At 40.7% G+C, this 13,695-nt stretch overlaps 1 protein-coding gene across 2 annotated transcripts in view; it reads right to left on the reverse strand.

Annotated features, from left to right (window-relative positions):
- Positions 1-3,034: 3,034 nt before the first annotated feature.
- Positions 3,035-13,695, reverse strand: part of FNDC1 (fibronectin type III domain containing 1) — a 62,580-nt gene continuing 51,919 nt past the window's right edge. For both annotated transcript variants that reach the window (XM_085576527.1, XM_021540537.3), the window contains exons 16-20: positions 10,407-10,486; positions 8,682-8,711; positions 6,909-7,070; positions 6,184-6,306; positions 3,035-4,765 (exon numbers count right to left, since the gene is read on the reverse strand). In XM_085576527.1, coding sequence (XP_085432653.1) covers positions 4,650-4,765; positions 6,184-6,306; positions 6,909-7,070; positions 8,682-8,711; positions 10,407-10,486 — 511 coding nt within the window. In that variant the 3' untranslated portion in view covers positions 3,035-4,649. The remainder of the gene's footprint in view (positions 4,766-6,183; positions 6,307-6,908; positions 7,071-8,681; positions 8,712-10,406; positions 10,487-13,695) is intronic.

A 13,695-nucleotide genomic window follows, 5' to 3' on the forward strand; every position in this document is an offset into this window, starting at 1 on the left:
TGCCCTTCAGCCTTTCGATGTGTGTATCACTCACAAAAGAGTGTGTCTATCTTCTTTATTATTCCATTAGGCCATTTGAGATATCAAATCACTGCCAGCCAAGCCTTCCCTTCCCAAGTCTGAACAATCCCAGTGCTCAGCCTTTCCCTGTAATGTCCTGTGCCCTAACCATCATGGTCACCCTCTCATTGATGTCCTCCAGTTCAGGAGGGCAGAAGATACTCCATGTGCAGGCTCTCCTCTGCTGAAGAAAGAAGTACATCCCTGAGCCCACTGGCTGTGTCCTTGCTCATGGAGCTTGGTTTGTGGCTCAGCTTCACTAGCACAAATATGTTCTTCTTTGGCATGTCACACATGGAGGTTCTCCAGCTCTTCTGCTGGTCAGGCCATGTTTGGAGCTGGGTGACACTGGCACTGGTGACACAACTGCCCCTGAGGAGTGATGGAAACTGATGGTACCTGAGGACCTGGTCCACAAACCGTTGCCTTAGACACTTGACTCAATAGTGTTGACACCAGGATTTTTGCACTCGGCTACAATTCCGGTGTTATTCTCTCTGAGTGCTCATTCTCACCAGGCTCATACATTTCACTGACTGTTGTGATGCAGCTGGCAGAGTGATGTGGCAGAAGTCCTGTGGGAGTGCTTCCTGCTTTATGGGAGACACAAGCATGATGAGAAAGAGAGCAGCAGTACAAGGCATGGCTTTGTTTTCAAATGTTACCAGCTAAGGGCCCTCAGGCAGGTTGGCAGGGCTCTTTGGGTGGAACTTTAAACATCCATAGATGCCAGTTCTGCCTTAGGAAGCAGAGCTGGGTTACTGCCATATTGACCTCATTCCTTTCTTCATTTACCTCTTTTCCTTCTGCCAGAGGAAGGCAGCTTTTCACTTGAATAACATCTATCTGCCTGGTAAGAAAAGAGAACAAGGGTTGTGCGGACAGAAAACTGTATAGTTCCTCACAGAGAGGAGCTGCAAGGATCATTTCACATTGCTCAGAGGGTAGGGTTACTTCCCACAAAGGCTTTCTGTTATCTTTCCAAGTGACACTCAGTGCTTCCTTCATCACCAAAGAGTTCCAGTGTTCACATCCTGGGTCCACATGCAGGGCTTTGGCTGCCCCTGAGAACCCTTGGCATTTTTCACATGTTGGCAATTGTTCCTGCTGCCTTTGAGGCAGAAATCCCAATTCTCACAAAAAATATGGTACAATGATCAGAGATTTGCATCTGGAACTGAGCAGGCCAGACAATGCTTTGAGCAGCTTGCTTGTCTTTTCCTCCCCACCCCTTCCTCTGTTGTGTTTTTATCCCTTTCTTTTTCAGCTCTGTACAATTCCCCACTAGGCAGGGCCCTGGCATCCCTCCACTCCTGAGAGACTTGGACCGGAGGCGATGCAAGCCCAAGCTGTGTGAATTTTCTCTCTGTGGGGATCCTCTTTCTCCTCCATCCTGTTCCCTCAAGGTCACTTAGACAAGAAAGCAAGGGTGGTGCAACACCCCTCAGAGCCTCTGAAGGGACATGGCATTCTCTGAGCTGGCGCCAAGAGCTTGAAAACCAGATGCAGATGTAGTGTTGCCAGTAAGAGGGGCATGGGAGGAGATCTGAGAGAGGAAAAGACCCATTTCTCTCCCATTAGCAGTACCCAAAGTTGTATGACACTCTCTGATATGCAGCCACAAAGCTGTACAGATACTTCAGTTGAGAGGCAGTTTATCTCCCAAGGGAATGTGCTGCTTCTTCTGTGCTGGCGCGGCAGGACCCGTGTGCCATGGGGACAGTAGAGAAGTGGGGAAGGAAAGGGGAGGGTTGCCTATTGTTCAGAACACTGACAGGGCCTTTGAGAGAGGATTTGGATTGGGACATGTCTTTCCTAACCCACATGGCTTTTAGTCATCTCTGTAATCCCACCACCTCTTAGATGAGCAAAGAGAAAGATCAGCATCATCTCTTCAAGAAACTACCTAGTATCAGGATAATATGTTTACCCTATGCATGGGGCAAAGGATGAAAATATGTCAATCAGATCACCTTGTACAGCACAGAGGACTTATCCAGACCTCAAAGCGAAGGCAACAGACTGCATACCATTGTACTTCATGTGTTTCGCTGCTGTGCAATACTGCTGACTCTGCCCTGGCTGGTTTAGCCTCAGAGATGATTTACACTGGAGGGGAAGAGTGCACAGTGTCCACCACCACTACCTCAGCACTGCCCAGTTTCTCCTCAGCTGAGGCTGAAGAAAAAACCACTGTCTCAGACCTTCACCCCTAGTAAGATCTCTGAATGGGACTGTCTCACCCCAAAGGTGCTTCCAGCAGGGAACAAAAGAACCATGTCTCTTCAGATGAATAAACCTGTGTTATCTGAAGGTATAATGCAGCTCTTCTGCAAAACTGCTCTCTGGACAGTCATCCCAGCCTGTACTGCCACAGGACCAACATGTCATTTCCCTTTGCTGAACTTCATGAATTTTCTGACATCTCGTTTCTCCAGCCCATAGAAGTCCCTCTTTTGAACAGCTCCCACACACAAACCACTCTCCAGCCCCAGTTTAGTATCAGTGGCAAGCTTGATACTGCATGCACTCCATCCATGCTCTCCATCCCACTGTCCAGGTCATTAGGCTGTACTGGACCCAATACTGGCCCCTGGGGGTGGCGCTTGCAACCAGCTGTCATTTGGACTTAGCAATATGTTTGATCACAACCTTTTGAGCCTCACAACAAGGTGGGTCACCAACTCTTTAAGCCATATTCCACCAGTTTTGCTTCAAGCAGAGAGTGGGAGACCATGCCAGTGACATTCTCTTTTTTCCCCTGTGTACGGCGGCAGTCATTTCAATGAGGATGATGATCAGGCTGATCAGGCATGATTTGCTGCTGCTAACCATCTTCTAAAGAGAACAACACATTCACATGCTCCTACTCCTTACAAAAAGTTGATACTTAGTCCTATCCCAAGGAGGACTTTTTGAAAGCTAACAATTTGTCACGTAGATTACTTGACACAGATGACCAGAAGGCATGAAATAGAAATTGAACCATGTATCATAGGTTTATTAGGGAAAAAAGTTATACTTCAAGACCATATATTTGGCACTGTACTGAAGCAAAAATACGTGAGCGAAATTAAAATGTAAAAACCCAAATCACCATGAAAAAGAAAATGCTCTTTTAATCACTTTAATTCCCTTTTTTGCCCCCAAACAATTTAAAATAACTACAGGAAGCAACTCAAGGAGTGTTAAACTTATGCTACATGTAAGCTGGAACAAGAGTGAAAGATGGACCAGGGACTGGATCTGTACCCCAGGTTATTGCTACTCTCCCAGGCTGCCAGAACAGGTGAGTCTTACTAACATGAGCAAAGGTCCTTGAGATGTTACCATGCAACATCATTGCAAGCTTCCGAACTCCTTCTAAACAATAATCATTTTACCTTTCATTCATGTCACTTTCTGCTTTCTGGTCTGCTTGGAAGAGATGTTGGTAGTATTTAAAAAGAATTGTATCGTAATTTGTCCCCATAGTCAAATGAGCTTTTTGCTTGTTGACTCCTGTATTGGTGGCTTGGGCTTCTTTTTGGAGAGCAAATAAGTTAAAAGCAGTTCCTAATTTCCAAATTACTCATCCTATGCCTCCGCACAGTAATGTGAAAGATACTGACAAGGAATAAATAACATACAAAATAAGATGAGAATGGATTGAAGGAAAGTTGCACTAAAACTTTTAAATAGTAAAGGATAGAAAGCTTAACTGATGCTGATGAACTGCTGGGTATATGTTTTTGCTGGACTATACAGTGCCACTCTAACATGGATAGAGGAGTAGAAACCCATTGAATATCCAGTCCAAAGGCTGCCAACAAAGTGGGATACAGGTCTTGATCAATAATTCAAATGTTACATCAACAGTACTCACAAGAAGAATACAGCTCTTTCCTTGGTTAATATATTTTGCATAGCAATATTTCAAAGAATTAACAGCACCTTTTACATAAAAATTCCAAACATATTTATCTAGTGAACAATAAGATCTCAGCATCTCTAAGAAGTATTTCTGCAGATGTACAGTACTTTATTTATATAGATATAGAAACAGATATATCTCAAAGTGAATTTACACTGTGACCTGGTGATTAGTCCAGCAGTGGATGAACCCACAGGGTAAGTCTTCAGGAGAATATACTGCCTTTGGTGGGTGGCCAGTTACATGGCATGATTGCATAGGGGAGCCCCATCGGGCAGCAAAAGACAGTTTAGCATCCCATTAAGCAAGCACAGCATGCTTAGGTCGTTCCTGTAAGATATAATAAACTTCCAAATTTTCATGGCTAATACAGTTCTAATTTTCAAAATTTGCACACACTGCAACCTTTTCTTTGTGCCTTAAAGACACAGAAGAGGAAGGAAAGAAGGAAACTTATATCCTATCCCTGCTTCCAAACAGAAATCAAGTAGCACCACAGATTTAGGCTGGTAAGGGGTGTCCATGTTTGTCTTCACAATGGTTTCTTGAGCAGCTGGTCTTCACTGGTTTGCCCCATTTATCTTTTTATTTTTCCTTTTTCAGATCTGTTGCTCAAAGTCCTCCAGTAGAAATCATTTGAAAAGCATGGTCTACCTAAGGCAGGAAAGACAGACTCCTACCATTTCCCTGGGATGGGCACACCACACTCATACCAGCCCACGTAGTAGTAGGGTGTTGTGTATCCAATGCGTCCAAATGATACAGGTTCCTGGCGGTACTGGCGGTAATACCCTGTCAGGAGAAAAGCACCCATTTGTATTCCAGAACACAGACATGGCAATTTAACAAAAGTAGCAGATGCAGTGAGAGTCAATCCCACAGCACAAACAAAAATTTATAAACTGTCTGGCAGGGAGTTGTATCAAAAGGGTATTCGCTAGCCCTGGTATTTGGCTGAGATCTTTCTTGAATGATCTAACTCTGGGCTTTCATATTTCTTGTAGTTTTGATTTGGTTTACTGCTCAAAATCTTTTTAACTATTGTGTAATGCTTTAGTCTGCCAAAGAGCTTCTGCATTTCACTCCAAAAGGTGGGTATATTTCAGCTGTGTTTATGAAGTTTCTAAGTCAGTTTAAATATATGAAGGATTCTGAGGCAAAAAATACCATCAAATCACATTATCTCACAAGGTTTAAGAGACTATCAGCAAAAGTCAGCTTTTCACAAAACAAAAAGGTATCATTTCATGCAGTAAATACTGAGTTAAGCCCTCCCTTCCCCTTTTAATTCATCTGCAGAAAGAATGTGACTGCTTAAAGCATTAGAAGAGGTGCAGCATTCTTGTCCGCATAGCTCGTGCATTGGAACATCTGAAACACCCATGGCTTGTGCCAATAATAAAACCTCTGTGTGCTCTCTATCTCTTAGACCTAGTATATACACATCTGGATTAATCATCTGTCTTCTGAGCTAAGAATGCAGTACTTTACCGTGATATATAAATATCAATGACTATTTCAGTTTCTTCCTGGTAACGCCACCATGCAAAGAATATCAACACATAATTTAACATAGAAACCACTAAAGCTAACTGAATAATTTAAACCAACAGACTTACTGAAAAGATTGACTGACTTCTATGATTGGTTTCATTTTGGGAAGCAACTTGTCCTCTACCTGGTTATGTGAGGTGAGCAATTTGCTCAAAGGAACTCCTTCAAGGTAAGAATTTTCCCTCTGAGTCTACCAGGCCAGAATAAAAGTACTGACCGTAACTCACTATACATATTCCTTTTTTTTTTGCATTGAATGAACTAATGGAAATCATTCACAAAAACTGTATTTGCAAAGATGTAGCTGGTCCCTTTAGGCATATGGAAGAGGTTTTGCATCTTGATTCAATGAATTGGGTCTTATCAATAAAAGAAGGGTTTCAAGACCTATACAATCATTTTTTGTTTCATTTTTGTATTTTGTCACTGCACAGTATTTGCATCATATTCTCTTTTCTGTCTCTGTCTCTCTCTCTGCACCCACAAGTCCTCTGGGACTTGCATAATCTGTTCTCAGCTACTGCATCAGCTGGACTTCTCAGAGGGCTGCCAGCAGCTGTGGACAGAGCTCCACTCTGCGCTCTGCTCCTTACCCCTTAATCCTACAGATGGGCTAACAGGCTCCTGGCCAGCATCCCACTCCCCCATTGCTGTACCTCGGATCGTGGGCAGTGCTTCAATGTACGACTGAGGTCCTGTTCTTCCATCCAGGTGTGAATCCACAAATTGGCAGTGGTCCTCACCCCTTCCCCAGCTATCCCCAATGCTGTAGAAGGTATCTGAAGAGTGATAAAGACAGTTTACTTAACTCAGCAATACTCATGTCTGGGATACTCTCTACCACCAGGAAAGGAGGTGTGGAAGAAACAAGGAAGAATGTTGCACTGACACACACAGAGTTACCAATGAACAAACAAGGACCAGAAAAAGAGAGAATGCTACCTTCACAGTATGGAAGCAGAAATTATGGAAAATATGTATCATGTGAGAGTAAAACAAAAACTCTCAATATGTCAATACCATTAGTTTGACTTCAGTCTCAAATGAAAATTAAAAACTGTGGAGCTCTCTTTCTCAAACAGACAGGACCCTTTATCACTTTTTATCCAAACACTGTATTGAAACTATACCAAGGTACTACAATAGCTATTAGTATAGTCTGAAAGACCATTGAGATGATGCCATTACCCCAGCTCAATAATATGGAAAGTTTTTTTCATTATCTCTCAGGCAATTCATCCATGTAAGAGCTACTACTAACTCTTCTTGAGAGAAGGACTCTCACACACTGGTCACACAATTCTGAAACATATGAAATAAAGAAAACCAAAAGATGAAGAGACAAGTAATTGTGTAGCAGGAAATTAATCTTGGTGCCTACCTTTCAGGTCATCACTGAGGTAAATTTTGTACCTTAAGGAGTTGCAAAGAACCACTCCTACAAACTTGCGGTACCAAGTTCGTTTCACGTACTGCTTGCCAGTGCAGTCTGAGTAGGTGGGGTCATATTTAAAAGTGAATGGGATCCAGATAGGCTCACCACCTTGGAGAAAAATATAAATTCCACATTAGAGACAGACACTACAAGTTTTGCAGAGTTTAAGATCTAATAATATGTTTCAGAAGACATGCTGCAACAAATTAATTTTTTATATTTAGAAATAGTACTTAAAAAGAAAATATTATTTAAAATAAAGTTAGAGACTTTATTAAATCTCTCCTAGGCAGTAGACAAAAATAACTGTTAAAATGATTAAAATATTATTTTCTTTACTGAACCACAGCTTTAAGTAAACCATCTTAATTGTTTCAGTAAGACTTCTTCTCTACCTAGTATTACACAGTCTCTGTTCTTAACACAGCCTGATCTTAGGTCTGACAGTGACTTGCCTTTTAAGACTTTAAAACATAACTCTTTTACAGAAGAACAGATGTTAAGAACTCTGTGGTGAGCAAGAGACTATGAAGTCTCTTCTTGCTATTAGGTTTAAAAGATCATAACAAAAATGTATTTTTCTGTTTCGTTTTCCCAGATTACATTAAAACAGATTAGATTCCAATAATGGATAAGTGAGACCTTTCCTGGGGAACTCTGTTCAGAGCATTGCTGCAGATAAGACCGCTTAATTGTATTGCAAAAGAATAAATATTCTTACTGGCTTGCCTAAATATTTGCTGTGTACTACCAAGATGATGTAATTTATTTTGAAATTGATGTTCTATTAATGTATACAGAATGATACAAAAAGCTTCCAGTGATAATTGGCCCAAAGCCATGTTTTTACTCTGCTATTTCTAGGTGGTTTACAAATGAGATTGGAAGGTTCTTCTGTTAGTCATTCTTCCTCTCACTGACCACATGGACCAAATCCTGCAAACCCTTGCATGTGAGAAGCAATCACTGATCGGCAATCCTCAGAGACTTCCGAGGACGTAAAGAAACCAGACTAGCAAGCATAATAAAACAGAGAAGGAAGGGATATACCGGACACTCTTTTTATGAAAAGTGTAGCATAAAATGCAGAACCAACCATTCTAACACCTTAGGAAAGCTGATGGAGCATAGTAACCATGAGGTTTTTTCCTGCACCTCTTAGAGCACGTACCGCCTGGGTTACACTACCAATGTTCACGTCAGCAAGGTTAGTCCCAGCACCAGGAAATCAGATCTTCTGTTAATGGGCTGAACTGGCTTATTGCAAATTTGGAAATACAAAGCATTTGTAGCATATTATTCAGGTCAGTAACAAACCCTTGAATTTTTTAGCATTTATAAGGGCATGATGATTTGTACAGATGAGCACCAGAACTAGAGAGAGAGAAACCTGATCCTGCTATTCAAGCTATGCTTAGGCAACTGAAGGACACAGATACTGAAGTTAACATAGTTTACTTCTTTTTACCAAGCAATTAAAGCTATTGTACCAGGGAAAAATATGGACCAAAATCAAGTACTTATTTGAACGCATCTTTACAAGGTTTGTCTTTGTCCTAAGACAAAAAATGTTTTATGAATTAGTCCCATTTGTTACTACTTGTTCCCACTTAAAACTATACCTAAAACTGCATGTTTAAATGTTTCTAATTCCCATATTTGAACTGTTTTGCACAGGCTTTATGCACTTCATGAGAGAAAAAATAGAGTAAGACTTACCAGGTGGCCTAACAATGAGGAGAGGATTGTCTAGAAGAAAAAAACACACAGACAATTTAGTATTTTGCTCCAAACCTTGTTTTATAACATGCAACATATGGAGTCACTGATTGAACATTTTCAATAACGTACTTCATCCTATGATGGCATTCTTTATTGAACATTCTTATCAGCTCAAACCTTACACTTCCATTAGAAGAGCACTCTGAATTAGCAAGTTCTTTCTCTTATGACCTATTCCATCACTGTAACTATACCACCTGGCCTTGCATTTACCAACTGGTTTTTGTACTTGTGCCAACTGCAAAGCCACCTTTGGCCATGTCAAATGAAAGATTGAGGCTGCAAACAAAATTTTAAATTTGGTGTATGTAACATGTTAAATAAAGCTCACAAAAGAGCTGATTTTGGATGGGAAAACTAGGCATCCAGGCCCATATGCTGGCAGCAGGAAAATGATCTGCAAGATACAGCACAGAATTATGGAATTGTTTAGGTTGGAAAAAAGCCTTTAACATCACTGAGTCCACTGTCAACCCAGCATTGCCAAGTCCTCCATTAAACCACGTCCCTCAGTGCCACATCTACATGTTTTTTAAACACCTTCAGGGATGGGGACTCCACCACTTCCCTGAGCAGCCTGCTCCAAATCTTGGCAGTCCTTCTCTGGATGCTCTCCAGCACCTCAAAGTCTTCCTTGTAGTGAGGGGCTCAAAACTTAACACAGGACATGAGGTGCAACCTCACCAGTGCCAAGTAGGGGCACAATCACTGCCCTGGTTCTGCTGGCCACACTATTGCTGATACAGGCCAAGATGCCACTGGACTTCTTGGCCATCTGGGCAATATCAAATATTATGCTTGGATTAATACTTAAGCCCCTTATTCATTTAATGAAAATCTGAATACATTATCCAGGACCACTGACTTACTCACATTTCTGTCTCCCCTCTGTGATGATTTACTTCCACTGTTCTTAGTGGAGCTTCTGAAGTGAGCACTACAGAGTGAAGGCAAATGAGCAATGGCAGAGACTGTGTAAACCTCATGCCATTGAAAGGGCAAAATTTACAAGAAACAACAAGACCTTTCACTCAAGTAAAGACTGAAAAATTTGTTCTTTATTGTTCAGTGGAGTCACTGGCCTCTGGCTCAATGGAAGTTAAAGAAGAAAAAGGCAAAAACTAACACATTTATCCTACTATTTTTAGAAGGGGGTGTTGCTCTTGAATGTACTATTAACCCTATGAAAGAGCAGCATTCCTTGTCAAAAAAAAAAAAAAAAAAGAACAGAGAACTTGTCGTCCTTCTGATGGAACTATTGCCTTCTGTATTTCTTCCAGAGACAACTGCTTCCAACTGTTTAGCTGTTCAAAATTAGGAAACTAATTCACTAAATTTTTGGTCAATCTATCAAAGACCTTAAACTTCACATTGCTTCTGTATTGCTGGACATTAGTAGCCTTTTGTATTTGAAACTCAACTTCCTGTTCCCATGGAGCTGACTTTAACATCACTTACATTTTCATAGTAGCATTAAGAGTGCGTATTATTTTTCCTAGCTTAACTGAAAACAAATAATTAAAGTTTAAAAACCCCAAAATAATATGAAAGATCAAGTCCAGAATAATCACTGTTATTGGCATGCTGGTTTCAGTCATTGTCCTGCCACATCTGTTATTATGAGTTATGAGTTTTGAGATGAAAATAAAAAGCAAACCATACCAGATTCTGTGATAAATGAGACTGAAGAACTAACAGGCCCATAACCAAAAGGATTCTTTGCTTGAACTTTAAAATAATACCTGAAACAAGAAGAGAGAGGAAATAATAGTGAAACAGATTCCATTGTGATGGCTAAATTATAAGTAATACTAAAACAGGGTAAGAATCAAAGCAGAAGAATTCCACTGAGTATCCTTTGCATTAAATGGAGTTGGATACTGAGCCAGAGTATGAGTTGGCTGTTACAGACAAATGTCTCCTTCTTGCAATTGCTCCCATGCATATTTTGGAACACTTATTTATGAATCATCTCCCTTCCAAAAACCACATACATCAACATCCACTTTCTATGAAACTAATAGCAAAAGACTAAAAGAAAAAGTTGCAAGGAAATCAAATTCTGATCTCAGGAATAGTTTTAAACCAGAATAACTACTAGGGAAGCAGTGGTGTAAACTGCAAACAGAAACTGCATCAGATTTACATGAGATCAGGAGCTAAGTTTTTGACCTTTCTGTAAAAACTCCAGCAGCATTAAGATCACAATACTTGAGTAAAAGAAGAAAGCATCACATGATGTCTTACTGATTTCTCCAAAGTATTTAAATCACATGCTTAACTCAAAGCACATGAATCACCACTAGAACTCCATTTTTTGCTCAATAGAAGCAAATTTATCCTCACCCTTAGAGAAGAATACGTGTAAGTACCTTTGTAGTTCATTTCCAAATACAATGATTTTTAGTTGATACCTACCCTGACATTTTTCCCCAGATTAATGTTTTCTTCTATTCCTTTTATATTTGGATCAGTCCAACAGAAACCAACTAGAATGGAAGATTACTTAAAAATTTCCAGCACAGCATTTTTCAAATTTCTGAGTTTAGGTTTTCCTTTCTTGCCTGCTTTCTCAATTTCCTTCTTGTAAAGAAATAAATAAAAAAAAAAATTTAATTACTGTGCCTCTGTAATATCCACATAGCATTTGGATCTTGATTTAGCCTCTACTCCAAAAGCAGACATGTCCAAAAGCTCTACACACATAACAGGGCAAGTGATTACTTGCATGGATGGTTGCCACCAAGGACGGAATTACCTCACATGAGAATGTCCCACCTGAATGGCAGGCCTGATGTATCACAGCTGGTGAAAGGGAGTCTACTCCATCAAAAACATCAGGCTGCTCTTCCTGGTGAAGATCTCTCAGACTTAACCACATAGCAGGGCCTGGAGGTCCCTCCTGAAAGGCTCCTCTCTGGCCTAAGCACATATGAAACTCTTCACAATGAAAAACAAGAGGGCACATGGTTGACCAGCCTTTTGGCAAAACGTTTTTTTTTCATTAAAAGGAATATCTTTTGTCAAGAAAGGTGAACTGCTTTGCCTTAAAATCGAACTGATCTTTATGAAAAGGTAGGAGGAGATGTGCAAATCTTTCTTCTTTGGCTGAAGGGTCGTAGTCACATGAATGCTGGGTTTTGCCAAGAAGCAAGGTGGTCATCTCCAGGGTATGGGCCAGGGCATCTCGCTTATACTTAAAAATTGCAGGCACATTGTCTAGGTGAAATCAATGCAGAAGCTACCAGAATTGAAATATTCTGGACTTCATCCATGGCAACAGATTTACCTTGTATCTTCGTTGGACCTGGAGCACATGCATGGTCAGACCCTCTGTGGGACACACTCCCATGCCTGCATGAGGGGCATGTCCCCTGTCCCTGCTGTGTCCTGCAGCTGATACCAGAAAACTCCTCCTCTATTGCTTTCTGCAGCCAGTTCTGCCTTCAATTAATGAGTATACGATGCTCACAAACAACATTTTTTTAAAAGACACATACACTGTGGCAAAAAGAAAATACGATAGATGCAGAATTCAGCAAGGCTGTGCTTTTTGCTCATGCCCAGCACAATCCTTTTGCTGGCAGAAAAGTTTGCCCCTGTACTGACCTAGATTTTTTGTATAAAAGAGTGTTTAGCATGTCTGGAGAAAGAGGAGAGGGAAGGCAAAAAGCCTCCCATGTACTTCTCCACTTCTGGCCACCCAAGCAGAACATGGCAGCTCGAGCACTGCTTTAATTCCAAGTTGCCAATGCTCTCATGGGGCACCTGCTTTCATCCACACCTCCTTCACTAGCACTTTTGTTACATGGATCAGGACAGGGGTAAGCAGCACAAGGCTGTCCATAGGGAGGGGACACAAGGCAGCACTGTCGTTTTTGAAAGAGCTGCAACACAGCAACAGCTCAGTGTTTGATGCTTCAAAAAAGCAGGAGAAAAATGCTTTCCAGCCCACACCTTTCCCACAATGCTTCAAAGCAGAGTGGAAAGTACAGATACCTGACTTCCCACTGCCTCCACAGTATAATCAGATACCACCTTTCAACACAGTGGCACTGTCTAACTCTTTAAATACACTTCATACACGTGTATTAATGATAGCCTCAGATCATTCCCACCAGACACTGAGTGCCATAATCCCCTTAAAACAGGAGAGAGAGCAGCCCAAGAACTTTGTGCACCTCTTTAAGTGGGGAAAAACACGCAGATTTGTAGCCAATGCATAATGCAGGAACTGATTACCTATGCAATCAGGACAACTGTACATTCAGCTGTCCTGTTACATACATAGAAGCCCATCTAGGACATATGATGGTTCATGTTGCCTGCTTGACTCTCTAAAAAAAAACAGTGATGAAGTCATGAGTACATTTTTCTTCACTAAATTGCAATATTGGTTCCTAAGCCTTTATATACAGAAGAAATCTCTAGCTGTACCAGAAAGAGAGCCAGATCTCAAGATTTGCTGACCTATGATTTAAACATAGACAATGCTATGACTGCTGTATTAAGAAGGTCAATAAAATAATGCAGCTGGGATATATTTCTTTCTCAGACATGACAAATAAAAAAAGAAATTGCCAAAGTCATTCTAGGTCCAGGAATCTGACATTTTCATTAGTCAGAATCCTTCAGCTGATGAATTTACCAGGAAATCTCAAATCAGTATAGCTTGTCTGGTTTTCATCACATAGATACATTAACAAAATTTGCAATATACAATTTCATTTACACTTTGCTTAAGCAGTACTGTATGAATTGCTACCATTAGGAACAGAAGAATCACAACAGATGCAGTACCATTTGTTGTTCATTTTCAATACAGACAACAAAAAGGTTTTTCCTCCTACAAATAAACTTCCTTTGAGATTTTATATACCAATTCTAGTGATACGTCAAGAAAGGACATAGTGGACTGTAACAGGGAATTGAATAGATAGCATGTTTTTTC

Source organism: Lonchura striata, chromosome 3, assembly GCF_050655825.1.
Source record: "Lonchura striata isolate lonStrDom1 chromosome 3, ASM5065582v1, whole genome shotgun sequence".
Lineage (NCBI taxonomy): Eukaryota > Metazoa > Chordata > Aves > Passeriformes > Estrildidae > Lonchura > Lonchura striata.